Source organism: Microcaecilia unicolor, chromosome 1, assembly GCF_901765095.1.
Source record: "Microcaecilia unicolor chromosome 1, aMicUni1.1, whole genome shotgun sequence".
Lineage (NCBI taxonomy): Eukaryota > Metazoa > Chordata > Amphibia > Gymnophiona > Siphonopidae > Microcaecilia > Microcaecilia unicolor.
In genome coordinates this window covers 556,702,563-556,728,917 of record NC_044031.1, presented here as the reverse complement: position 1 = coordinate 556,728,917, position 26,355 = coordinate 556,702,563, and the positions used below count along the sequence as shown (strand labels likewise).

The window sequence follows — 26,355 nt, the reverse complement described above, 5'->3', positions numbered from 1 at the left end:
GTGATTTCTTCTGCAGAAATTTTTCATATAATGGCTAAGGGCTGCAAAGGAGAAAAAGTTTTTCTACAACTTGGACAATTTAGCGCTATGATGATTGTACATAGTTGAGTTGTGATGCCATTAATTCTTATGATTTTGGCAGTCTCTCAACTTATCTGACACACATTCACACACATATTATTTTAGTTGTATTGATGACTTATACACTAATAGTTGTGATGTCTCTTTTGGGTGATTAAAGGGCATTAACCTTGGCATTCTTAGAACCATGATGGTAAGAAATAATATTTGAAACTAGGCAAAGGCCATCTCCTAAACCCGGCCAAATCGGTATAATGGAAAGCCGATTTTGGCCAGCTCCAACTGCTTTCTGTCGCAGAGCCGGCCAAAGTTAAAGGGGGCGTTTCGGAAGGGTATGGAAGGTAGGACAGGAGCATGGTTATGAGAAGGCCAGCTTCAGCTGATAATGGAAAAAAGATGGCCGGCTCTGACGAGCATTTGGCCGGCTTCACTTGGTCCATTTATTTTTAGGACCAAGCCTCGAAAAAGTGCCCCAATTGACCAGATGACCACCGGAGGGAATCGGGGATCACCTCCCCTTACTCCCCCAGTGGTCACCAACCCCCTCCCACCCAAAAAAAAATTAAAAAACATTTTTTACCAGCCTCTATACCAGCCTCAAATGTCATACCCAGCTCCATGACAGCAGTATGCAGGTCCCTGGAGCAGTTTTTAGTGGGTGCAGTGCACTTCAGGCAGGTGGACCCAGGCCCACCCCCACCCCTACCTGTTACACTTGTGGTGGTAAATGGGAGCCCTCCAAAACCCACTGTACCCACATGTAGGTGCCCCTCTTCACCCATAAGGGCTATGGTAGTGGTGTAGAGTTGTGGGGAGTGGGTTTTGGGGGGGGATTTAGGGGGCTCAGCATCCAAGGTAAGGGAGCTATGCACCTGGGACCAATTTTTGAAGTCCACTGCAGTGCCCCCTAGGTTGCCCGGTTGGTGTCCTGGCATGTGAGGGGGACCAGTGCACTACAAATGCTGGCTCCTCCCACGACCAAATACCTTGGATTTGGCCGGGTTTGAGATGGCCGGCATTAGTTTCCATTATCACAGGAAGCCAATGCCGGCCATCTCTAAAGCCGGCCCAAATGCTGAGATTTGGCCGGCTCCGACAGTATTATCGAAACAAAAGATAGCCGGCTATCTTTTTTCGATAATACGGTCGGGGCGCTGCTTTATGGCGCCCTTATGCCCCTCCATGTCAGCCATATTACTCTCGTTGCTTGTTTCAGTTCCACCCAGCACTCTCTTTGTTCCTCTTCTTGCGTCCTTTTGCATTTCACGAATACCACCTTTTTTGCCTTTATTTTGTCAGCTACTTGTTTTGAGAACCATATGGGTTTCCTTTTTCTCTTGCTCTTTTGTTTACCCATCCTTTCAAAAAGATCTATTGCTGATTTTATAGCTCCTTTCAATTTGAACCACAGATTCTCCACTGCTCTTATTTACTTCCAGCCCATCAACACTTTCTTCAGGTACTCCCCCATTTTACCAAAGTCAGAATGCTTAAAATTCAGAACTAAGATTTGTGTGTCTGCACTCTGCTTCAGCTCTTACTTCAGACCAAACAAAAGAATCGAACAATTTAACTATCCAAAAAAATGAAGTTAAAGTAACATAGTAGCTGAAGGCAGAAAAAGACCTGCACAGTCCATCCAGTCTGCCCAACAAGACAACTCATGTGTGCTACTTTTGTGTATACCCTACTTTGATTTGTACCTGTGCTCTTCAGGGCACAGACCGTATAAGTCTGCCCAGCACTAGCCCCGCCTCCCAACCACCAGCCCCGCCTCCCAACCACCGGCTCTGGCACAGACCGTATAAGTCTGCCCAGCACTATCCCCGCCTCCCACCACCGGCTCTGGCACAGACCGTATAAGTCTGCCCCGCGCTATCCCTGCCTCCCAACCTCCAGTCCCGCCTCCCACCACTGGCTCTGGCACAGACCATATAAGTCTGCCCCGCACTATCCCCACCTCCCAACCTCCAGCCCCGCCTCCCACTACCGGCTCTGCTATCCAATCTCGGTTAAGCTCCTGAGGATCCTTTCCTTCTGAACAGGATTCCTTTATGTTTATCCCACGCATGTTTGAATTCCGTTACCGTTTTCCTCTCTACCACCTCCCACGGGAGGGCATTCCAAGCATCCACCACTCTCTCCGTGAAGAAATACTTCCTGACATTTTTCTTGAGTCTGCCCCCCTTCAATCTCATTTCATGTCCTCTCGTTCTACCGCCTTCGCATCTCCGGAAAAGGTTCGTTTGCGGATTAATACCTTTCAAATATTTGAACGTCTGTATCATATCACCCCTGTTTCTCCTTTCCTCCAGTGTATACATGTTCAGGTCAGCAAGTCTCTCCTCATACGTCTTGTTACGGAAATCCCATACCATTCTCGTACCTTTTCTTTGCACCGCTTCGATTCTTTTTACATTCTTAGCAAGATACGGCCTCCAAAACTGAACACAATACCCTAGATGGGGCCTCACCAACGACTTATACAGGGGCATCAACACTCCCTTTCTTCTGCTGGTCACACCTCTCTCTATGCAGCCCAACAACCTTCTAGATACAGCCACCGCCTTATTTAAGTTAAGGTAATCATTTTGTCATAAAACACTTCTGGGTGGTACTAATTCATTAAAATGCCAAGACTTTAAACTAAATACATCCTAACAATTATTCTTATCAAAAAAACGCCACTTCAAATGAGTTTCAGCATAGCCAAGCATGTGTCAAGGGTCCAATCTATTCTACTTATCCATAGTTCCAAGGCAATCCAAGGATGAAGAAATCTTAGGGTTCTACATTGGAAAACAGTGCATACACTCTGGATCCAACTAGAACTGCAGCTTAATCCATGAAATGCCTGTTTTGATGTAGTCAGTATAGCTCTTTACTATATAAATTTTAAATACCTCCATGTTTAATAGATTACTATGGAGCTATTATGCCCCAAACTACATTTAGGGCTGGTTTATTACACTTTTTTTCCACAGACACAGATTAGGAGAATAGCATTAATAATTTATTTATTTTTATTTATTTGGTACATTTGTATACCACATTTTACCACCTATTTGCAGGCTCAATGTGGCTTACACAGTACCGTAAATGGCGTCAGCCGATTCCGGTATGAACTAATACAATTACAAGGTGATATTGTGGTAGAGAGAGGTACATGTGTGGTAAATACAATTGGGGGAACATTAGAGAGGGAGAGGAAGGGTTAGGATATGTCCATTATGGTCTTTGGTTTCATTATGTCGTAGGTATCCAGGCTTTTTTATGTTGGGTCTGTGGGATATGCTTTTCTGAACAGGTCTGTTTTTAGTGCTTTCCGGAAGTTTAGGTGGTCGACCGTAGTTTTTATTACTTTTGGTACTGTGTTCCATAGTTGTGCGCTTAAGTAGGAAAAGCTGGATGCATAAGTGGATTTGTATTTGAGTCCTTTGCTGCTTGGGTAGTGGAGGTTTAGGTATGATCGTGCTGATTTCTTAGTGTTTCTAGTTGGCAGGTTGATGAGGTCTGTCATGTATCCTGGTGCCTCGCCATAAATAATTTTATGAACTGTTGTGCAGATTTTGAAAGCGATACGTTCTTTAATTGGAAGCCAGTGCAGTTTTTCTCGTAGTGGTTTGGCTGTCAAAGCACGTTTTTCCAAATATGAGCCTAGCTGGTGTGTTTTGGGTGGTTTGATGTTTCTTTATGATTTGTTCTTTGCATCCCGCATACATTCCATTGCAGTAGTCTGCATGGCTTAGTACCGTTGACTGTAACAGATTGCGAAATATTTCCCTCAGGGAAGAATGGTTTCACGCATTTGAGTTTCCACATTGAGAAAAACATTTTCTTTATGGTGGATTTCGCTTGGGTCTATAGTGAGAGGTTTCGGTCAATTGTTACTCCGAGAATTTTCCGGCTGTCTGAGATAGAGAGGGTGTATCCTGGGGTGTTAATGTTTGTGAGTTTATATGTATTGTATTGGGATGAGATGATGAGGCAGTGCGTTTTTTCTGTGTTGAGTTTTAGTTGGAATGCATTTGCCCATGAATTCATGATTAAGCTGAGCTTGATTTCAATGGTGATTTCTGCCAGATCATGCTTGTAGGGGATGTAGAGTGTAACATCATTGGCGTAGATAAATGGGTTAAGGCCTTGGGTAGATAAGGCCTTGGCTAGTGGGGCCATCATGAGGTTGAAGAGGATCGGTGATAGTGGTGATCCTTGCGGTACTCCACAATCTGGTTTCCAGGGTGACGATATGTTTATGCTTGATTTCACTTGATATGATCTGGTGATTAGAAAACCCTTGATCCAATTAAGAGTGTTACCACTGATTCCGAAGTAATCTAGGAGTCTTAGCAGTATGTTGTGGTTAACTATGTCGAATGCACTAGACATGTCAAATTGGAGGAGGAGAATGCTTTTGCCTATTGCTATCTCCTGCTTGAATTTAGTTAGGAGAGTAAGTAGTACTGTTTCGGAACTGTGTTGGGGTCAAAATCTTGACTGTGACTCATGTAGTATGGTGAATTTGTTTATGTAGTCATTAAGTTGTTTGGTCACCAGTCCTTCCAATAGTTTGACTACTAATGGAATAGATGCTACTGGGCGGTAGTTGGTGATGTCGATTGTTTTTTTCTTGGTGTCTTTTGGTATTGGGGTGAGCAGGATGTTGCCTTTTTTCTTTAGGGACAATACCCTGCTGAAGTATTTTAAGTGGGATGTGAGATCTGTTATGAAGTGGTGGGGGGAAGATTGTATTAGGTAGCTGGGACAGGTGTCCAATTGACAGTGGCTGTTGGAGTATCTTTTAATCGCCTGGGTAACTGTGTCGGCACTGAGGGGAGCAAAATTTGACCATATTCGGTCCACAGGGTATTCACCGGGGGTTGGGTCTAGACCATTAATGAAGTTTTCTATGTCCGTGTTGTCCTGAGGTAGAGTTTTGCATAGGTTTACAATTTTTTCATTGAACTATTTAGCAAGGTTGTCTGCAGTTGGGATGTCAGTGTTGGTTGTGATGACCGGCGTTGTGTCTAGTAATTTGTTCACGAGATGGTATAGTTTCTTCGTATTTTTGTAGTCCGGGCCAATTTTAGATTTGTAGTATGACCTTTTGGTCTTTCTTATTGTTAATTTGTATTTCCTTTGTGTTTGTTTCCATGCGTTGAATGTATGTTCATCTTTTATTTTTTACCATGCACGTTCCAGTTTCCTTAAATGTGTTTTTAATTTTTTCAATTCTTCGTTGAACCATGGTATTGAGTTGGGTCTGCATGAAGTTCTTGTTTGTAAGGGTGCTATTTTGTCTAGTATATGTTTGCATCTTTTGTCCCATTCTGAGAGGTAGTGTATGGAATCCGTTTGTGCTGTCCAATCGTTATTGTATATCTGTTGCCAGAAAGTAGCCGGGTCTATTTGGTCTCTCGTGGTGTGGGTTGTATGTTCTCGTGTGTGGGGAGAACCCCTTTTCCGCCATTTTATGGATAGGTTTAGTTTGAAATGGTTGGTCCATGGTGTTTCTGTCCAACTAGTTTGTGTAATGGTTAGGTTCTGATCAGTGGACAATTTGTATGAGATGTGGTCGAGTGTATGACCCTTCGCATGGGTTGTTTGCATGTTTGGCCATGTAAGATCACATAAATGAAGGAAGTCCTTACATTCTCGTGCACTGGTAGAGTGTGGGTCTTCTAGGTGAAAGTTAATGTCTCCTAATACTAGTATATTGGAGTTGGATACATATGTATTTGAAACGAAGTCCATGAAGTCTGCTTGGCTTTCGTTCCAGTTGCATGGTGGTCTGTGAAACAGGACACAATTTAGGTGGTCGAGCAGGGTTTTATGGTGGATTCTGATTGAGGCTATTTCGAGGTGGGTTGCTATAGATTCGGCAGTGGTTTGAATAGTGAGGTGTGCTCGGTATATTAGCGCTATACCCCCTCCTCTCTTTTCTTTTCTGGTCCAGCCCTTAGGAGTTAAAAAGTGGACACATTGTGGAGTATGTTTTCAAGCCACAAAGCAAAATAAGATGCAGGGCCAGTCCAAACCATTAGCCAACACTCAGTGGCCGCCTAGGGCAGCAGCTTCAAGGGACGTGGGGGGAGAGGGGATAGCAGACAGCCACAGAAACTCAAAAGATCTCAGCCTGGACTTTTACAGAAAGCCAATTTACCCAGGTTAATGGCTTTTGGAAATTGCCCTCATTATGTGTATGTAAACCCCCATTATATGGGGATTACGGAGTGGAATCAGCTCTCTGGATATTACTGGGGGAGGGAGAGCTGGGATGGTATTGAAATAAATTGAAGAAAGAAAGTGGGTTTATGAATTGATTGATAGGGGTGGTGGCGCTGAAGGTGATAAAGAGGCATATTTTCAAAGCACTTAGCCTTCCAAAGTTCCATAGGTTTCTATGGAACTCTGGAAGGCTAAGTGCTTTGAAAATATGCCTAATAGGCTTCTTTTTGGAGGATGAATTGGTCTTTGGTTTCCTGTATCCCCGCCGGGACCCTTGGTGGAGAGGGGATCCCTAAGTGGCTAAATAAACTCAGATTGAATTGGGGAGTAGTTGCTGCCCATATAAGTGGCAAATGGGATGGTTCTGGGTGGGCAAGAGTAACCCAGCCCAAGAGCAGGATTAGAACAAGGGAAGCCTGTTCAAGGCAAGGGTGCAGCTCCAGAATTGCATTACTGGAACAGCAGCCTAAAGGGTCTGCATCTGAGGGAAGCAGATTGGAATCAGCCTTGGATTACTACCAGCCCATAGGATGGGTAAAGTACAGGAGATCTTATAAATGTGCAAATACTAAGGAAGTTTACTCCAGATGGAGGAAAGTGTGGTTGAAGATTGTGGTACACAGTCCCGAACAGACCAAAGGATGTACATATGGAGTTACAATGGAATTGTTTGGTTGCCACTGCAGAAAGTTAAGTAAAGTTGAGTTTACATTAAATTAAACCCTTGAAGTGCGGTGTGGTTTGTCTATGAAGCGGGAGCGGGGACAGGGACGCTTGCTCCCGGGACTGTTAAGACACTTACTAGAAGCCCTCACTTATTTTTCCCCATACGCCAGATCTCCAGTCCGGACCTCTGACTCACTTCCAAGCTTGAACTAGATAGACTGTATGGAGAGTGTGGAATGTATGTAATGCAGAGGAAGTGGTTTATCCCTGTAACCTGGGTCAGGAGTGTGGAACTGAGCTAGTAGTAGTGACGACAGCCATGTTAAATGTATGTAAAATAAAGTTTACTATTTAAATGTATGATATTCAGTTATGCATTTTTACAGGATTGTTCTGGGTGGGGTGGCATTGAGATGATCATGATTGTTTAGTTTATCAAAATTTCAAGGGGGGAGGGTGTCTAGAGACTTTGAGGTTAATTGCAGATGTCACACCCTTGCACCAGTCCTGGGAAAATAGCTGACACTATTGTCTTTCTAAACTACAAACTAGCTAGAGACTAGGGCTGCTTGTGCATACTCTCTGGAAAGAAGAATCAAAGATGAAGGCTGTGAAAAAAAAGTTTAGAAAAGAATATGTTTAAAGTGTGGAATCTGGGTGTTTCTTGTTGCCTTTAAACCTTGCTAACATGAAGATGTCTCAATGCTTTATGTGGTTCCATTGCCCCTTACCAGATGTGCACAATATCATCCATATTAAATATTCAAAAATCCAAATAAAATGCCACATAAAAGAGAGTCATGCTTCTTTTTCAAATGCATCACCTTTGTGCTGTGGATTTTTAACATAAAATATTTTTTTATTTACCAAGAAAAGAAAAGGGAAAAATCTTTCTTGCAGAAGTTTTTCTAAGAACCTAATTTACCCACCCCTCCCCCCTTTTCTGGACCACTCAGCATTTTGAAAGGCACTGACTGTTGCCAGCTAAATCTGACAGGGATATTCAATTCCTTTTTGCTGTCCTAACTTTATCCAGACACTTGACCTGGTTAGTAGACTGAATATCTCTGCTAACTGGGTAAATTCCACTCTGCCCTGGCATTAACTGGATTTTCAGATGGATTAAAGCTAGTTAAGTGCTCCTGAAAATTGGACAATGGCCCGCTCATCACAGTTTAACCAGGAAGGAGCCTCTCCTGCCCATTTACATCTTTATGATCTACCCCTAAGTTTTTGACTGTAACCACAGAATGGGAACAAAGCTTTAGCAATTATGCCCTTTGTCTTGAATTTGCATAAATCAATTCTTAAATAAGCAAAAGTCTCCAAGTCTAAGGCTGTTTGGATTAAAAATAGCTATATCATTATCTAAAAGTATATTATAGCTTATCCGCCAGACATTTAAGTATTCTCATAAAGCCAACAAAATAAATACCACATTTTAAAACAGGCGACTTTCAGATATCTTTAAAAACTAGGGGCCCTGTTTAGTAAGCCATGCTATAGGCACGCTAGCATTTTTTGCGCATGCAAAAAATTAATGCGCGCTAACCCTAGAGACACCCATAGGAATATATAAGTGCATCTATTGTTAGCGCACGCTAATTCTTAGCACACATTAAAAATGCTAGTGTACCTTACTAAGCAGGGCCCTAGATGTTGAAAACAAAGACACTGAAAGGGAAACACTTCTACAAAGCAAGCAAGGAAATGTAAGCTCCCCAAAAATTCAACATATGTACAATATTGTAAAATAAGCATACTGTTTACAATGTCACACACCAGACTCTGCATATGTATACATGCATTACACATTCAGACATGCTGGAAAATTTACCTGAATTATAAGAATATGAGCCTTTATCTGGAAAACAAATTTAAAAATAAACTGATGACAAGGGACAAAACATATGAACTCTATACATGTAAAAGGGATGTGTACAACTTACAAACCAGTGTTCTCCTTTTAAATTTCTGCAATGTGAATAATTAATTGTCTGGATAATAATTCCTAGAATTTATTATGTGGTTTTTAACTATTTTAAGAATTAATAATCCATTTTAAACATCCCTATTTCATGATAAATACCTTTTGGAAAAGGAATTTAAATGTATATCCAAACCAAGCTATAAGATATTTATTATCATCATGGCTTATGAATAAAATACTCAGTACATGCAAACTCAAAGTAAAATAATCACAAGCTATTTTCATAACACATTGATTAGATAATAATTATCATTTAGATTTGAGTTCTAATCTCAAACAAGCTATAAATAAAATCAGTGTTTAACAAGGCTGTGAACTATAAAGGTACATGAGATTTCTTCCATAAAAGTGCCTATATGTCTTTAGATATTTTAGATGGTCAACCTAACTCCTTATCACCTCAAGAAACATAGATGTTGGCAGAAAAGTTTACTTTGTTCATCCAGTTTGTGTCCTGTAGTGCTACAGACCTATCTAATCTCTAATCAACTCCTTCTCTCTGCCTGAAAAATCTCTTTGGGCCTAATTTTATAACAAAATGCCTAAGAGAAAAGCACCTATTTTATGAAGACAACACAGATGCCAATGTGCCCTTATAAAATAAGCACCCAAAACCAGCTCCAACAATGCACACATGCTGACACACACATGTATCTTTATCCACAAACTGTTTTATGCTTTATTCCAGATTATTTAATTGAACTATTTACGTTAGGAACACCAATTCACTCACTAAGATCAAAGGATCGTTGTTTATTACAATTTCTGTCTGTAAAAAAGGTGAGGTATATAAATCTTATCATAGTTCCAGTTTTGTATACTATTTAGTACAATGTTGGAATTTTCTACCTTTGGCGTTAAGAGTGATGTCCTCTTATTTTATATTTCATAAATTGTTGAAAGCTCATTTATTTTCCACATATGTGATTTAGTTTTTGACCAATTTATTGATATGATTCAGGTTAATAAGGTATTTGTAAGATTGTTGTACTTTTCCTAGTGATGGCCTAGTTTTTTACTTACATTGTAACCCGCATTGATCTTTTGTGGGTAGACAGCAGAATATAAATATTTTTTTGTATTGTATAAGCGCTGCAATACTGAAACAGATCGGTCCATCAAGTCCAGTATCGTGTTTCTAACAGTGGCCAATTCAGGTCACAAGTACCTGGCAAGAACCCAAAAGAGTAAAACAGATTTTATGCTGCTTATCTTAGAAATAAAGAGTGGATTTTCCCAAGTTCATCTTAATAATAATAATAGCTTATGGATTTTTCTTTAGGAAATTATCCAAACCTTTTTTAAACTCTGCTAACTTAACTGCTTTTACTACATTCTCTGGCAATAAATTCAAGAGTTTAATTACATGTTGTGTGAAGAAATATTTTCTCTAATTTGTTTTAAGGTTACTATTTAATAGCTTCATTGTGTGCCCCCTAGTCATTGTATTTTTGGAAAGAGTAAACAAGTGATTCACATCTACCCATTCCACTCCACTCAGTATTTATGGACCTCTATCATATCTTTCCTCAGCCATGAGGGCGGGACCAGAGCTGAGAGAGAGAGAAGTGAAAACTGAAGTAAGTGCCAAGCCTGCACGCTTTTTACCGCTGCTGCCGGCCGCCATAACCCCGATGAGGTAAGTCAAGATGACTTCTAAAATTCAGAGGGAGGGGGCCTGGAACTCGAAGGGAGGGAGGGAGGAAAGGAGGGATGACAACGACCCTGGAACTCGGAGGGGGACGACGACCCTGGAACTCGGAGAGAGGGAGGGAGCGAACTTCCGGTGGGTGAAATATTGGGGGTGCTCGAGCACCCACAGCACCCACAGAGTCGGTGCCTATGCAGCTATGCCTTTTTTGAGATGCGGTGACCAGAACTGCATACAGTTTTCAAAATGTGGTCGCATCATGAGAGCAATACAAAAGGCATTCTCAGTTTTGTTTTCTATTCCTTTCCTAATACTTCTTAACATTCTATTTGCATTCTTAGCTACCACTGCACACTGAGCAGAGGGTTTCAATGTATGATCAACGATGATGCCTAGGTCTTTTTCCTGGGCGGTGACTCCTAGTGTGGAACCTTCCATCACGTTTCTATAGTTTGGGTTCCTCTTTCCTACGTGAATCACTTTGCATTTGCTCACATTAAATATCATCTGCCATCTCTAGATCATTTATAAATATGTTAAAAATCAGTGGTCCCAACACAGACCCCTGGGAGACCCAAATATCTACCCTTCTCCACTGAGAATACTGACCATTTAACCTTACTCTCTGCTTTCTACCTTTTAACCAGGTTCTTAATCCACAATAGAATACTACCTCCTATCCCATGACTTTCTAATTATCTTAGGAATCATTCATGAGGTACTTTGTCAAATGCCTTTTGAAAACACACATTATCGACTGGTTCATTTTTATCCACATGCTTATTCACCTCTTCAAAGAAATTTAGTAGATTGCTGAGGCAAGATTTCCCCTAACTAAATGCATGTTAACTTTGTCTCATTAATCCATGCCTATACATATATTCAGTAATTTTGATCTTTATAATAGTCTCTACCATTTTGCCCGGCACCAACATCAGGCTCACTGGTCTATAATTTCCCGGATCACCTCTGGAACCCTTTTTAAAAATTGCCATTATATTGGCCACCCTCTAATCTTCTGGTACCATGCTTGATTTTAAACATAAATTACATATTACTAACAATAGCTCTGCATGTTTATTTTTCAGTTCTATCAGAATTTTGAGATGTATATCATTCGGTCCTGGTGAGCTGCTACACTTTAATTTTTCATATTGCCATATTACATCTTACAAGTTTACAGAAATTTGTTTGTTCGCTAACTCATCAGCATTGAACACCATTTCTGGTACTGGTATCTCTCAAATGGAGACCTGCCATGGGTGTGACATGAACTGTGGAGGCCATGAGGGGCATTTTCGAACGGGGATGCCCATCTCTAAGGACGTCCTGGCGAAGGGACAGGGAAACTCATATTATCGAAACAAGATGGGCGTCCATTTTTCGTTTCAATAATACGGTCGGGACCGCCCAAATCTCAACATTTAGGTTGACCTTAGAGATGGTCGACCTAAATGTTGAGATGGTCGACCTTAGAGATGGTCATCCCCGGTTTTCGGCTATAATGGAAACCGAAAACGCCCATCTCAAAAACAACCAAATCCAACTCATTTGGTCATGGGAGGAGCCAGCATTCGTAATGCACTTGTCCCCCTCACATGCCAGAACACCAACCGGGCACCCTAGGGAGCACTGCAGTGGACTTCAGAAAATGTTCCCAGGTACATAGCTCCCTTACCTTGGGTGCTGAGCCCCCCAACCCCCCCCCCAAAAAAAAAAACCCACTCCCCACAACTGTACACCACTACCATAGCCCTAAGGGGTGAAGGGGGGCACCTACATGTGGGTACAGTGGGTTTCGGGTGGGTTTTGAAGGGCTCCCATTTACCACCACAAGTGTAACAGGTGGGGGGGGGGGGGAATGGGCCTGGGTCTGCCTGGCTGAAGTGCACTACACCCACTAAAAACTGCTCCAGGGACCTGCATACTGCTGTCATGGAGCTGGGTATGACATTTGAGGCTGGCATAGAGACTGGCAAAAAATGTTTAAAACATTTTTTGGGTGGGAGGGGGTTGGTGACCACTGGGGGAGTAAGGGGAGGTCATCCGTAAAATCCGCCCCTTTCTTTCCGAGCACTCTACCAAAACCCTCATCCACACCCTTGTCACCTCTCGTTTAGACTACTGCAATCTGCTTCTTGCTGGCCTCCCACTTAGTCACCTCTCCCCTCTCCAATCATTTCAAAACTCTGCTGCCCGTCTCGTCTTCTGCCAGGGTCGCTTTACTCATACTACCCCTCTCCTCAAGTCGCTTCACTGGCTCCCTATCCGTTTTCGCATCCTGTTCAAACTTCTTCTACTAACCTATAAATGTACTCACTCTGCTGCTCCCCAGTATCTCTCCACACTCTTCCTTCCCTACACCCCTTCCCGTGCACTCCGCTCCATGGATAAATCCTTCTTATCTGTTCCCTTCTCCACTACTGCCAACTCCAGACTTTGCGCCTTCTGTCTCGCTGCACCCTACGCCTGGAATAAACTTCCTGAGCCCCTACGTCTTGCCCCATCCTTGGCCACCTTTAAATCTAGACTGAAAGCCCACCTCTTTAACATTGCTTTTGACTCATAACCACTTGTAACCACTCGCCTCCACCTACCTGTACACATTAATTGATTTGATTTGCATACTTTATTTTTGTCTATTAGATTGTAAGCTCTTTCAGCAGGGACTGTCTTTCTTCTATGTTTGTGCAGCGCTGCGTATGCCTTGTAGCACTATAGAAATGCTAAATAGTAGTAGTAGTAGTAGTAGTAATCCCCGATTCCCTCCGGTGGTCATCTGGTCAGTTCGGGCACTTTTTCAATGCTTGGTCGTGAAAAAAAATGGACCAAGTAAAGTCAGCCAAATGCTCGTCAGGGACGCCCTTCTTTTTTTCCATTATCGGCCAAGGACGCCCATCTCTTAATCACGCCCCAGTCCCGCCTTTGGTACGGTGCCGACACCCCCCCGGGAACTTTGGTTGTCCCCACGATGGAAAGCAGTTGAGGGTGCCCAAAATCGGCTTTCGATTATGCCGATTTGGATGACCCTGAGAGGACGCCCATCTCCCGATTTGTGTAGGAAGATGGGCGCCCTTCTCTATCGAAAATTCCCCTGCATGTGACCTAACAACCTCAGTATCTTCTAAGCTATGACCTGCTGGCTTTGATAAACTTCCAGGGTGATGGAAATGAATGACCCAGCCCTGGCTTCCAAAAAGGAAGGCTTATGCTTGAACTATGTCTAACAGAGCACCAATGAATTCCAATTGCTGAACAGGAAGGAGGTGTACCTTTGAGTAGTTTATGATGAACCCTAGTAGCTTCAACACCTGAATGGTTCTCTGCGTTGATCTCTGAGCTTCGTCCTTGGACATGCTCTTGACCAACCAATTGTTCAAGTAGGGAAACAACTGCACTTCCAGCCTGAGTAGATATGCTGTGACTATGGCGAGGAATTTGTTAATGACTTGAGGAGAATACATGAGGCCAAAGAGCAGGACGCAATACTGGTAATGGTATTTCCCCACTTAAAATCTGAGATACGAGACTGGGATATATCTGTATGCAAGTGTAAGCATCGTTTAAGTCCAGACAGCATAGTCAATTAGTTGCCTGAATCATAGGAAGCAGGGTGTCCATGGAAACCATCTTGGACATTTCTCTGAACAGACATTGGTTCAGGGTCCTTAGATCTAAGATGGGATGAAATCCCCTCATCTTTTTAGGCATGAGGAAGTACTTGGAATGGAATCCTTTCCCCTCTTCCCCTAGTGGTATGGGCTTCCCCTCTTCACAGTTAGTGGTATGGGCTCAACTACATGGGCCTGAAAAAGGGAAGAGAGTTCCTCTGCAAGCATGGTCGGGTGCTGAGAGCTGAAGTTTGATGCTCATGGTGAGCAATTTGGAAGACGTTGTCACCAATTTAGGGCACAACATCCCCTTCCCCCCCCCCCCCCCCCCAAGATAACATGAAAAACACACTGGTCAGATGTTACAAGGTGCGAATTCAGCCTCCCTCCCACCAGTAGGCCATCTGGGATGGCCACTTTTATTTCATCTATGCTCACTTGGAGCCAAGTGAGAAGCTCATCCCTTGTTTTGACTGGAGAACTGACTGGGCTTTCTTGGGCCGCTGCTACTGAGGGTGAGAGCAGGATTCTTGGGTCTGCTGGGAAGGGTAGGCCAGAGGAGTATATTCATGCTTTTCAGGGTAGTCAAATCTCCTTTGTGCATCACCCGAAAACCTCCGAGGCCACAGGAGTGGGCTCAGAGAGGGACTTCATGGTTATCAATTCTCTTTTTGATGAGGTCTGCAACCTCTTCCACTTTGTCCACAAAATACTGTCACCTCAGCAAGGGACATTCGCCAGTTTTTCCTGAACCACTGAGTCTAGGTCTGAAACATGCAGCCAGGCAAGTTTGTGCATTCTAATACCCAGTGCACAAACCCTGGACACTTATTTATTTATTTGTTTGTATCCCACATTTTCCCACCTATTTGCAGGCTAAAGCATTATAGGTTGCCTGGGCTCAGTGTTTTCAACACTAGTTTTGGTTGGCTACTAACGCACGGAGCTCTGCAGCCTTGTCTGAGGGTAGAGATATTGCAAACTCCACTACACTATGCATCAAATTCCACATATACCCAGTGTCTGGAAAAAAAATGGGACTTCCAATGTTTTTCCAAATAGCCCAAAAATGTCCTACTGCCAGAAATTTGAGACATTTCTCAGTACTTTATTTTTCAACAGGATAGAGATCCAGGACATCGGACTCGCAAAACAGTAGGGCTTTTAATTAATGAAACCCCTGAATTCATTGAGCCAACAGCTCAGTTGTGTCAAAGACTTCGTGAATGTGTCAAGTTGAAGGAGGACATTTTCAACAGAAATTATGAACTAACTAAGAAAAAAACCCATTATACTAATGTATTTTCAAAGATCATACTAGATGTTTAAACAATTGCAAAGTACTTTGAAACTATGTAAGGGGTCCCATTTTTTTCTGGACACCATGTAGATACTAATGTAGAGCTGATAAGACTGAATATGGGACACAAGCATAGAGACCTGATGAACATTCCTCCCAAAAGAATCTAATGTTCTAGCATCTCAACCTGGAGGAACTGAGGGATGGGTTCTAGAACTCTTAGCTGCTTTGAGGGCAGATTCAACCACCATAGAATGGTATGGCAGCTGTTGCTTCTCAAATCCAGAAGCCTTTTGGACTCCATACATAGAATCTGCCTTCCAAGGTACCAGATGCACAGAGAGAAGGGTCTCCTAATTCTTCACCTGTGCTGCACGAAGGATGCTGTGTATGGGCACTATCCCTAGGAGCATCCTCAAAGTTAAGGATGCCCAACATCTTGGCCCTGGGTCCATCCTCAACTTCCAAATCAAATGGGATGATCTTAGCCATCTTCTAAAAAAACTGACCAAGAAGAGTTCCTCTGGAGGGGACTTTCTCCTTTCCTGAGGTGGGGAAGGGTATGATGGGAGACGAAGAGAGTCCTCCTCTGAGATCTCCCCTAGTTCAACTTCAAATGCTCAAGAGCAATCTGAGTCAGACATACAAAATACTCTTCTTGAGCAGGCTGAGTCTACATCTGCCTCGGTCTAATGGACTCATGTCCAGACTCTGAACAAATGTGATGAGGGACAGGCCCTTTCCTGCACAACAGGGAAGCTTCCTCTCCCAATGGGTTAGAGGGGAACATTGCATCCTCTGACACCGGTGTCAGCACCTATCCAGGCACCAGCATCGATGAATGGGCAATGAACAGAGCATGGACCTCAAGGATCGGCTGGTGTGGATCCTCTCCACATTAAATGCCAAGGACTTCAATTTCATTGAATTCAGCCTCAAGCCTGATATTTTGCCAAAGCTACTAAACTCCCAGAGGGCCTCTTCCAATGACTCTCTCAGGTTTGTCAATGGCAGAAAGACGATATCTGTGAAAAACAAACATTTAAGCTACCTACCTCATACGTTCACCCCCAGACCAGCAGATTGGCAAGTATTTTGCAACAGTGGTTCTAGGAATAAAAGGACAGCCTTGTCAAATACCACTTGCCAAATCAAAGTCTAGGGATGTCATACCATTTATCATAACTGTCATTCAGAGCCCTTAATGCTTCCATGAAGAAGCCCCCAGACCATAACTCTACATCACCATAAACAGAAATCACCAATTGACCTGATTAAACCCTATACCAGTGTCATATAACTCACTGCCAGACCCTGGGGGGTGGGGGGGTATGTCCACTGAGAATGCAAAAAGGTCACTAACACTTTTTATACATTAAGGACCAATTGCCTACCTTGAACAAAATCTATCTAATCATCACAAATCAAGCTAACAATACACTTCACCAATCTGTTCACTACTACCTTTGCCTAGATCTTTACTTACAAATTCAGTAGTAATATCAGATAAGATTCTGGCAACAATGGATCTTTCCCAGGCTAAGGAATCATCATAGTAATAAGAACAGTATTGGTCACTTTTGAAAAAAAAAAAAAACACCATACCTCTAGGGGCCTACAAATCTGAAGCTGCTATATTTTATAAAATTCACCTGTAAGGTCATCAGTCCTGGGGTCTTATACGTACTAAGTGATTTAATCGCTCTTTGAATCTACCCCATTGAGACAGGGGCACTCAACATCATTTTGTCTTCTACATGCCCCCTCTGCCTTCACATTGCTTCCAGATCTTGTACCTGTTCACTGAGGAACTGATCCATTTCCAAGAGGCAATTCTCATTACATTAGAACCCATGGGCCTGGACTTATTCCAAAGTGTTCCACGAAAAGATTCTTCTCTTCATCTCAACTTGTGTGTCCAGCCATCATTCATGTTTCCTCTTCTGCTAGAACCTCTTAGGTCTAGTTCAGAACTCCTTTGGCACACACATATCGTCCATCTGATATTTCAAAGTCCCAGTACTCTCAAACAATCCCGTACCCTGACTCATCAGACTCCCATCTTCATCAGTCCCAGTGAAATAGAGTTTGACACACATGCTCACCTCTATCCCCCTCCCTGGTCCCCATCCTAACCATGCCAAAGTAGACTCAAACACAAAATATTTCTTGCAACTAAATTCCCAATCATGTCTACACATATCATCCCAGGATAGTGAGACTAAGATCAACACAATTCACAACAGTTCCTTGTCTCTTGTTCAAATCCAGCACGCGAACTCATCAAAGGATTTGCATCTTTGACTTGAATCTAGGAGCTTATAACAGCCCAGGTCTCAGCGTGGATCTAGCACATCCATCGTCAATGTCCCTAGCACTTCATACTATCAAATAAAGTAGGGGTATAGCAACACAAACTCAATCTTTTGGCCCACTAATTTGGCACATATATTTGCATACACTTTCTGCAAAGGCCAAATATGCCAGGTAGTCCAAGAAAAACAGAACATGTTAATCTTGATAGCGAAACTTTCTTATCCTTCTGTACACTTTGGCCTAAATTCAGTAAATGGCACCCAATTTTAGGTGCCGAAAAAAATGAAGGGATCTTTTACTAAAGCGTGCTGGCGTTTGTAGCATACACTAAAAATAGGTGCGTGCTAAACGCTAGAGACGTCAATGTATTCCTATGGGCGTCTTTAGTGTTTATTGCAGGCCTATTTTTAGCATGCATTAAAAACGCCAGCGCACCTAAGTAAAAGACCTGCTCAGATTTGTGTGCTATTCTATAAAGGGTGCTCCAAGTTGGGTGCCATTTATATAATGGCACTTAACATAGAGATCTGTGCCCAGTTTTGGGTGTGAGAATTTAGACCAGGTGAAATTAGGAGTGGATTTTCCATATCTTACTATATAAATGAAGAGTGACCGATGTTCTGCGCATGTGCGGCACGTCACAGATCTCCCGACGTTGTTACAGGCAGTAAGGAAGAGTTTCACGCAAGATTCTCCATCCACGTGACCAGCTTCGCGCCAGTCAGGGCCAATTGCTATTCCCTCCCGATCTTACAGGTTGGATTCGCGCGAGCTTTCTACAATCGGAAAGAAGATGGGGTAGCGTAGGTGGAACTTGCTGCGGGCACTGGGCAGCAGCGGGAAGAGAGGTTTAGGAGGATAGAGAGTGGTGGCAGTGGGGCTGGCCTCCAGGTAGAAGACTGATGGATCTCCCGCACCCACATCCTCTGCCCGCCCCTTTCAACCGATCACCAAGCGGAGTCCGTGCTTGCAGGAGATACAAACTGTTAAACAACAGCTGGCTGTTACAAAGGGGAGGGGCAGAGAGGGGGGAGACGCAGAGAGCGGGGGAGGGGCAGGTCCTGGAACTCGAATAGGAGGGGTTGGAGGGGGGTCCTGGAACTGAAACAGCAGAAGGGGAAGGGGGAGGCGGACATAGGGGGAGGGGGAGATAGGGGGAAGGGGGTCCTGGAACTCGGACAGGGGGAGGGGGGTGAGGGAGAGGGGGAAGGGGGAGGGAGGAGGGGGAGGGAGGGAGGTTTAGGGGGTGAGGGGGGAGGGAGGGAGGTTTATGGGGAGAGGGGGAAGGGCGCCTGGAGCCGGACAGGTTACCCCTCTTGCCTGTTTTAATGGGCTTAACGGCTTGTTCTATAATACTGCGCACATCTCAAGTAAATGCCCATGATATACCCATGTCCCTCCCATGGTTACACCCCAGTGGCATTCCGAGGGGCGCTGACACCCGGGGCGGATTGCCGATGTGCCCCGCCCCCCCCATGCAGCGCGACCCCCCCACCCCGGTGAAACAACCCCCCGGGTGCACGCCGCTGGGGGGAGGGGGTGCCACGCGCCGGTCAGCGTCGTTGGTTTCCATGCTCCCTCTGCCCCGGAACAGGTTACTTCCTGTTCTGGGGCAGAGGGAGCATGGAAACCAACAACGCTGACCGGCGCGCGGCACCCCCCCCCCCCCCAGCAGCGTGCACCCGGGGCGGACCGCCCCCCTTCGTACGCTACTGTTACACCCCCTTTTCAGAAGCACACTTAAATATTTATGCACACATCTTTATAGAATACCAACTAAGAAGATGCGCACGTAAATTCAAACTGTTGGCAATTAGCGCCAATGATTGTTAGTACTCAATTATGGGCACTAACTGGCTCATAATTCAATTAAATTGTGCATGCCCAAATTTGGGTGTGCAATTTTGAGCAGCATCTAAAGAATTTTGGGGTTGATGAGCACAAGAATTTTTGCTATACCCATTCTTGGTTTCATCACTTCTGCGCATTTAGGGCCTAATCTGACACACCGTTTCGAGCTCCAGCTTCACAGGTTGAGGGCCAATCTGACAGGAGCCATTGCTCTAAAAAGCCCACCAATTTTATGTCTTGCAGTTTCTATAAATTCCATAGTCCTCTAGGATCTATCTTCTAAATTCTGAAACTTCTCCCAAAAGCTGATGCCTTAGCTTGCAGAGCTCGAAGCTGATTCTCTGCCACATGTGCTGTATTATACTGTATTGTAGATTTATATTCCACTCTTTAACACAAAGATTCTAGGCAGATTACAATCAGTAAGAGATTCTCATGAAAGAAGGATTTACACATCAAAAGAGTAAAAGCTTTCTAATACAATATAATTACTACCTAACAAACTAAAAATACAATTACATTCTACATTAAAATTTAATCCAATCTTTGCCTTGAAAACAGATAAGTTTTAATACCTTTTCTGAATAAAATATAGAATGTACTATGATGTAACTGAATCAGGATATTCTAAATTTAAAAGCATTGAAAAATAAATGAACATTCCCACACAAATTTACAGTTTACATTCTTCATAGAAATTTTTTTTTTAAACAACCTTTCCTTGACTCTCCACTTTAAGCCAATGTAGCTCATTTACCAGAAGAGTAGCTTCACTACATCTGCCCAGCTTAAATATCAGTCTGGCAGATATGTTCTCCAGCAATTAGAGCTTCTTTTTCGACTTCATATTTAAAGAACATTAAAGAGAATTACAATAGTCTATATAAGGTAATAAAATAGCCTGTGCAATTGTTCTAAAACTAGATGAGTTCAACGATGATCTTATAGATCTTAGGCGTTGAAGGGTGAAAAGAAACTTTCTAACTAGTTCATTAATTTGGCTCTCAAAAGTTAACTTTCAGTCTAGGATGATTCCTAACACTCTAGATTTAGAGTCAAAGTTTAATACAGCACCTGAAGATAGTTAGTTTTACAGTAGAAACCTGCTGTTATTCTCCAAGCCAGAGCAGGGTAGTCGTTTGGGTGTTTAATTAACAAAAAATAGCTGTTGCCCAATTTTCTACAATATCTATTACCCATTTAAGGCCCTGTTTACTAAGCAGCGTTATAGACGCATTAACGTTTTTAACACGCGTTAACTATGTATGTGCCTACAATATCCCTATAGGCGCCTAGCATGCACTAAGTGTAGGCATGCTAAAAACACTAACGCACCTTAATAAACAGGGCCCTTAATCTTTTGAATTGTTTTATTCAACGTTTCTAATACAGGACAGAGTATGAATTTATCATCTGCATAAGACAGAGAGAAAATTTCTAACTGTTCCAGATATCTTCCAAAAGGACTCATAAAAACGTTGAACAATTGAGCGAACAGCCGTGGCCCCTGGTGGACACTACATCCTGGCAGCCAACTAGTCGACTGACCCTGATTTTTAACTACTATATAGGTCCTATATTTTAGAAATCCTGTGAACAAGCCAAGTACTGCTCCATCTATGCCCATTTCACTAAGTCTAGAGAACAGTAAATCATGTTCGACGGAATCAAAGGCTGCAGATATGTCAAATTGTAACAAAATTATATTTTTCCCTTTGAAAGATATTTCCTTATTTCAGTTGTTAATATAATCAATAATTTTTCTGTACTGTGTAAAGGTCTAAACCCATGTTGTGAATAATGTAGATAATGAGAACTGAAAAGATATTCTGAAAATTGGTTGCTAACAATAAATTCAAGGAGTTTTGCTATCTACAGTATACTAGCAACAGGTCTAAAACTGGAGTCAATGTAATCTTTGCAATATCATTTGGATAATTCCCATAGAAGAAAACAGTGTTTTGGCTAGAGGTTCATCACAGAAACTCTGGCCAGCCACTGAGAAGCATGCCCCATATTCGGCCAGTGACTGGGTAACCACTGAGAGTAGTCCTGAAAGCCTTCAAATTCATCATCCAAAGCCCACACCAGTGAGTGGTAAGTTGTGTAATAAGGTTGTTGCTCACCAGCTGTATCTAACTGGTAGCCTCTGCTATTTTGGCACTGGTGGGCTTATTTTAGGCCTTGTTCTTTTTGTTTGGTTTCACTGACATATCAGTAGTTCTCTTGATCATAAGTCTGTCCATATACTCTTCCACTGGTCAAGAAAGGCTCATGAGAGATCAGTGCTTTAAGATGGCAGATATGAGGGCAGGATCTTTAAAGAGGACCCTCAAAGCATGAGCAAAATGCAATTGTCCTACTGAGAGCATCATGTAACCTCCAGAGTTTGTCATTTTATGGAAAATGCTGCCATTTGGTATTCTGTGGAAGTCTGCTAGATAATACAGTATTTATTTATTTATTTATTGCATTTGTATCCCACATTATCGCACCTTTTTGCAGGCTCAACGTGGCTTACAATTCATCGAGGATATGGGAAATAGAAGAGAAAATACATTTGGTTACAAGGAGTTTTGGGTAAAATGATAGTATTGAAGCAAAGATAGTATAGAACACTTCTGGATAAATCAAAGACTGTACTGTTAAATGTGTTGATCCTTGTGATATATCTTGTCGAAGAGATAGGTTTTCAATAGTTTGCGGAAATTGGTCAGTTCGTAGATAGTTTTCAAGTTGCGTGGCAACGCGTTCCAGATCTGCGTGCTCATGTAGGAAAAGGTAGATGCGTGCATTGATTTGTACTTCAGGCCTTTACATTTGGGAGGACGAAGATTGAGGAAAGTGCGAGAAGATTTTTTTGCGTTCCTGGGTGGAAGTTCTATTAGGTCTGACATGTAGGCTGGGGCGTCCCCATGGATGATTTTATGGACTAAGGTACAGAGTTTGAACGTGATGCGTTCTCTGAGTAGGAGCCAGTGTAATTTTTCTCGCAGGGGTTTTGCGCTTTCGTATTTAGATTTGCCGAATATTAATCTGGCTGCCGTGTTTTGAGCTGTCTGGAGTTTTTTGAGTATTTGCTCTTTGCAGCCGGCATAGAGTGAGTTGCAATAGTCCAGATGGCTGAGTACCAATGATTGTACTAGGCTGCAGAAGACATTCCTTGGAAAAAATGGTCTAACTCTTTTTAGTTTCCACATTGAATGAAACATCTTTTTAGTTATATTTTTCGCATGATTCTCAAGTGTTAGGTGTCGGTCAATGGTAACTCCAAGAATTTTTAGGGTATCTGAGACTGGTAAACTTAATTTGGGTGTGGTGATGGTGGTAAATTTATTCTTATTGTATTGTGAGGTGAGTACTAGGCATTGGGTTTTTTCTGCATTTAGTTTCAACTGAAATGCATCTGCCCAGGAATTCATGATGTGTAGGCTTTGGTTGATTTCATTAGAGATTTCCCTTAGGTCTTGCTTGAATGGGATGAAGATAGTTACATCATCAGCGTATATGTAAGGGTTTAAATTCTGATTCGATAGTAGTTTAACCAATGGTGTCATCATTAGGTTGAATATGGTCGGTGAGAGGGGGGATCCCTGTGGAACTCCGCATTCAGGTATCCATGTAGCTGATGTATTTGAATTTGATTTCACTTGGTATGAGCGTGTAGTTAGGAACCACCTAAACCAGTTGAGAACGTTACCTCCAATTCTGAAGTATTCGAGGATGTGTAGTAAAATTCCATGGTCAACAATGTCAAATGCGCTTGACATGTCGAATTGTAATAGTAGTATATTTTTGCCGTTTGCTATCAATTGTTTGAATCTGGTCATGAGCGTAACTGGTACGGTTTCTGTACTGTGATGAGAGCGGAATCCTGATTGGGAATCGTGTATTATTGAGAATTTGTTTAGATATTCTGTGAGTTGTTTGGTCACCATTCCTTCTGTTATTTTGGTGATTAAGGGAATGGATGCTACTGGTCTGTAATTCGTTAGTTCATTAGCATTTTTCTTTGCATCCTTGGGTATGGGGGTGAGTAGAATGTTACCTTTTTCCCTAGGGAAGAGTCCATTTTGTAACATGTAGTTCACGTGGTTAGTTAGGTCTGTTATAAATTGTTTAGGGGCTGACTTCATGAGGTTATTTGGGCATATATCTAGTTTGCAGTGAGATTTGGCGAATCTTTTAAGTGTTTGTGAGATAAGATCTTCTGGTAGTATTGTGAATTCAGTCCAGATCCTGTCTGCTGGGTAGACTCCAGGGTCTGGGTCTAGGCATTCTAGGAGTGTAGTGTATTCGATTGGGCTGACAGGTATTTTGAGTCGCAGTTGTATGATTTTCTCCTTGAAGTATTTTGCCAAGTTGTCAGCTACAGGTGTGTCTATGCTGTTGTTGGTGACTGGGGTGGTATCCAATAGTTTATTCACGAGTTGAAATAGTTTGTGTGTGTCTTTGTAATTTGGTCCGATTACAGTTTTGTAGTATTGTCTTTTGGTTTGTCTTATGGCGTATTTATATTTCCTTCGAAGTTGCTTCCAAGTGTTGAGTGGTATCGCCTTTCTTTTTGTTCCACGCACGTTCTAGTTTCCTAACTTGTGTTTTGAGTTTTTTTTAGTTCTTCGTTGAACCAAAATACGAAAGCGCAAAACCCTTGCGTGAGAAACTACACTGGCTCCCACTAAAGGAACGTATCAACTTTAAGGTATGCACCTTAGTCCACAAAATCATCCACGGTGAAGCCCCTGCATACATGTCTCATTTAATAGACCTGCCACCCAGAAACGCTAAAAGATCATCCAGACCTTTCCTCAATCTCCACTTCCCTAATTGCAAAGGCATAAAATACAAAGTACTACATGCATCAACCTTCTCCTATATGAGCACGCAATTCTGGAACACACTACCAGGCAACCTGAAAATGATGTACGAATTAACCGACTTCTGCAAACAATTGAAGACTCATCTCTTTGAGAAAATGTATTGCAAGGATCAAAACACATGAAGTCCGCACACACTAATAGAAAAGCATCAATACACTCCCTTCTGAATTTCTCTTACCCTGTATTTTCACCACACTTCAATCTCCACCCACAGATAAAATGTTATACCCTTTGTTCTCTTGATATTGTTCTATCGCCTTATCTTTTCCCCATTGTAACATCCCATGGTTTCTACACCCTAACGATTTTTGACTTGACTTTGTCTTCCCATAACTCCTCAGAATGTAACCCATAATCGTACTGTAACACACTGTATTTCCATCATTCACAATGTATTGTAAGCCACACTGAGCCCGCAAATAGGTGGGAAAATGTGGGATACAAATGCAATAAATAAATAAACCATGGTATTGAGTTCTTTCTGTGCGAGGTTCTGGTTTGGATCGGGGCAATGGTGTCTAGTATTGATTTACATCTTTCATCCCATATTGAGAGGAATTGGATTGTGTCTGTCTTGATTGTCCATCCGTCAATGTAAATCTGTTGCCAGAATTCAACCGGATCTATTTTTCCTCTTGTGGTGTAAGTTTTTCTTGTTTGCCTTTTAAGTAAGTCTTTCATTCTCCATTGGAGGGTGATGTGTGCTTTGAAATGGTCTGACCACAATATAGGTGACCATTTAATGTTCGTTAGTATAAGGTTTGCATCGAGGTCAAATTTGTGTGTTATGATGTCCAATGTATGTCCTTGTTTGTGTGTTGGTTGAGTATTTGGTCCTTGTAGATCCCATAAATGCAGGAACTCTTTGTAGTCTTGGGTACTTGTTATGGTGAGGTCTTCTAGGTGTAAGTTAATGTCTCCTAATATGATGAGGTTGGAGGAAGAGATACAGGTGTTCGATATAAAGTCCATAAAGTGTGTTTGGCTGTCTCGCCAGTTTCCTGGTGGTCTATAGGATATAACTGCGTTGAGGTATTCCTGCAATTTTGGGTGACTGATTCTTATGGAAGCAATTTCAAGTTGTGGCAATATGGATTCTGCTGTGTTTGTGATGGTGAACTCAGATTTATATATTATGGCTATTCCTCCTCCTCTCTTTCCATTTCTTGTCCAGTGTGTAATTTTATATCCTGGTGGGCTAATTCTAAGATTATAGGGTCTTGGAGATTGTGGATCCAGGTTTCAGTAATAAATAGGAAGTCAAGGTTGTCATCAGTGATCCAGTCAGTTATGGTCTCTGTTTTGTTTACTACTGATCTGGCGTTTACGTAACCCATTTGGATTGAGTAGTAGGGTTCAGCTTGGAGCGTTGATGTCTTAATCTTTATTAGTTGCCTGTTGTCCTGGTGATTAATTTTGTTGGGTCCTTTCTTCCCTTTCTGCTGGTTATTTCCATAAATGTTTGTTTTTCCTTTTAATTGACTGTTGTTCTTCTGTTCTGGTGGGTTATGCGTGAGTTGTCTGTATGGTGCGTGTATTGTGGGTAGATTGGTGTTTGTGTTGGGTATAGTCCATATGTAGTGTATTAGGGGGAGCAAGTAGATTATCATAATTAGTTTGTTGGTATTCATGTTGGCAATTAGATTGAAGACCGTTGTATGTTTAAGATTATATAGCAGGTCGCAGTATCTACCTCCTTATGGTATTATTGGGTTTCTGACAAGTCATTTATAAAACATATTAAGAACATTTAGGGACAGAGTAATTTGAAAGACTTTAGC

At 42.3% G+C, this 26,355-nt stretch overlaps 1 protein-coding gene across 36 annotated transcripts in view; it reads right to left on the bottom strand.

The window, feature by feature from the left end:
* Positions 1-26,355, bottom strand: part of RIMS2 (regulating synaptic membrane exocytosis 2) — a 1,685,778-nt gene that overhangs the window by 473,568 nt on the left and 1,185,855 nt on the right. For 2 of the 36 annotated variants that reach the window (XM_030217635.1, XM_030217627.1), the window contains one exon: positions 8,813-8,839. The exons of the other annotated variants lie outside the window; for them this stretch is intronic. In XM_030217635.1, coding sequence (XP_030073495.1) covers positions 8,813-8,839 — 27 coding nt within the window. The remainder of the gene's footprint in view (positions 1-8,812; positions 8,840-26,355) is intronic. 36 annotated transcript variants of the gene reach the window in all.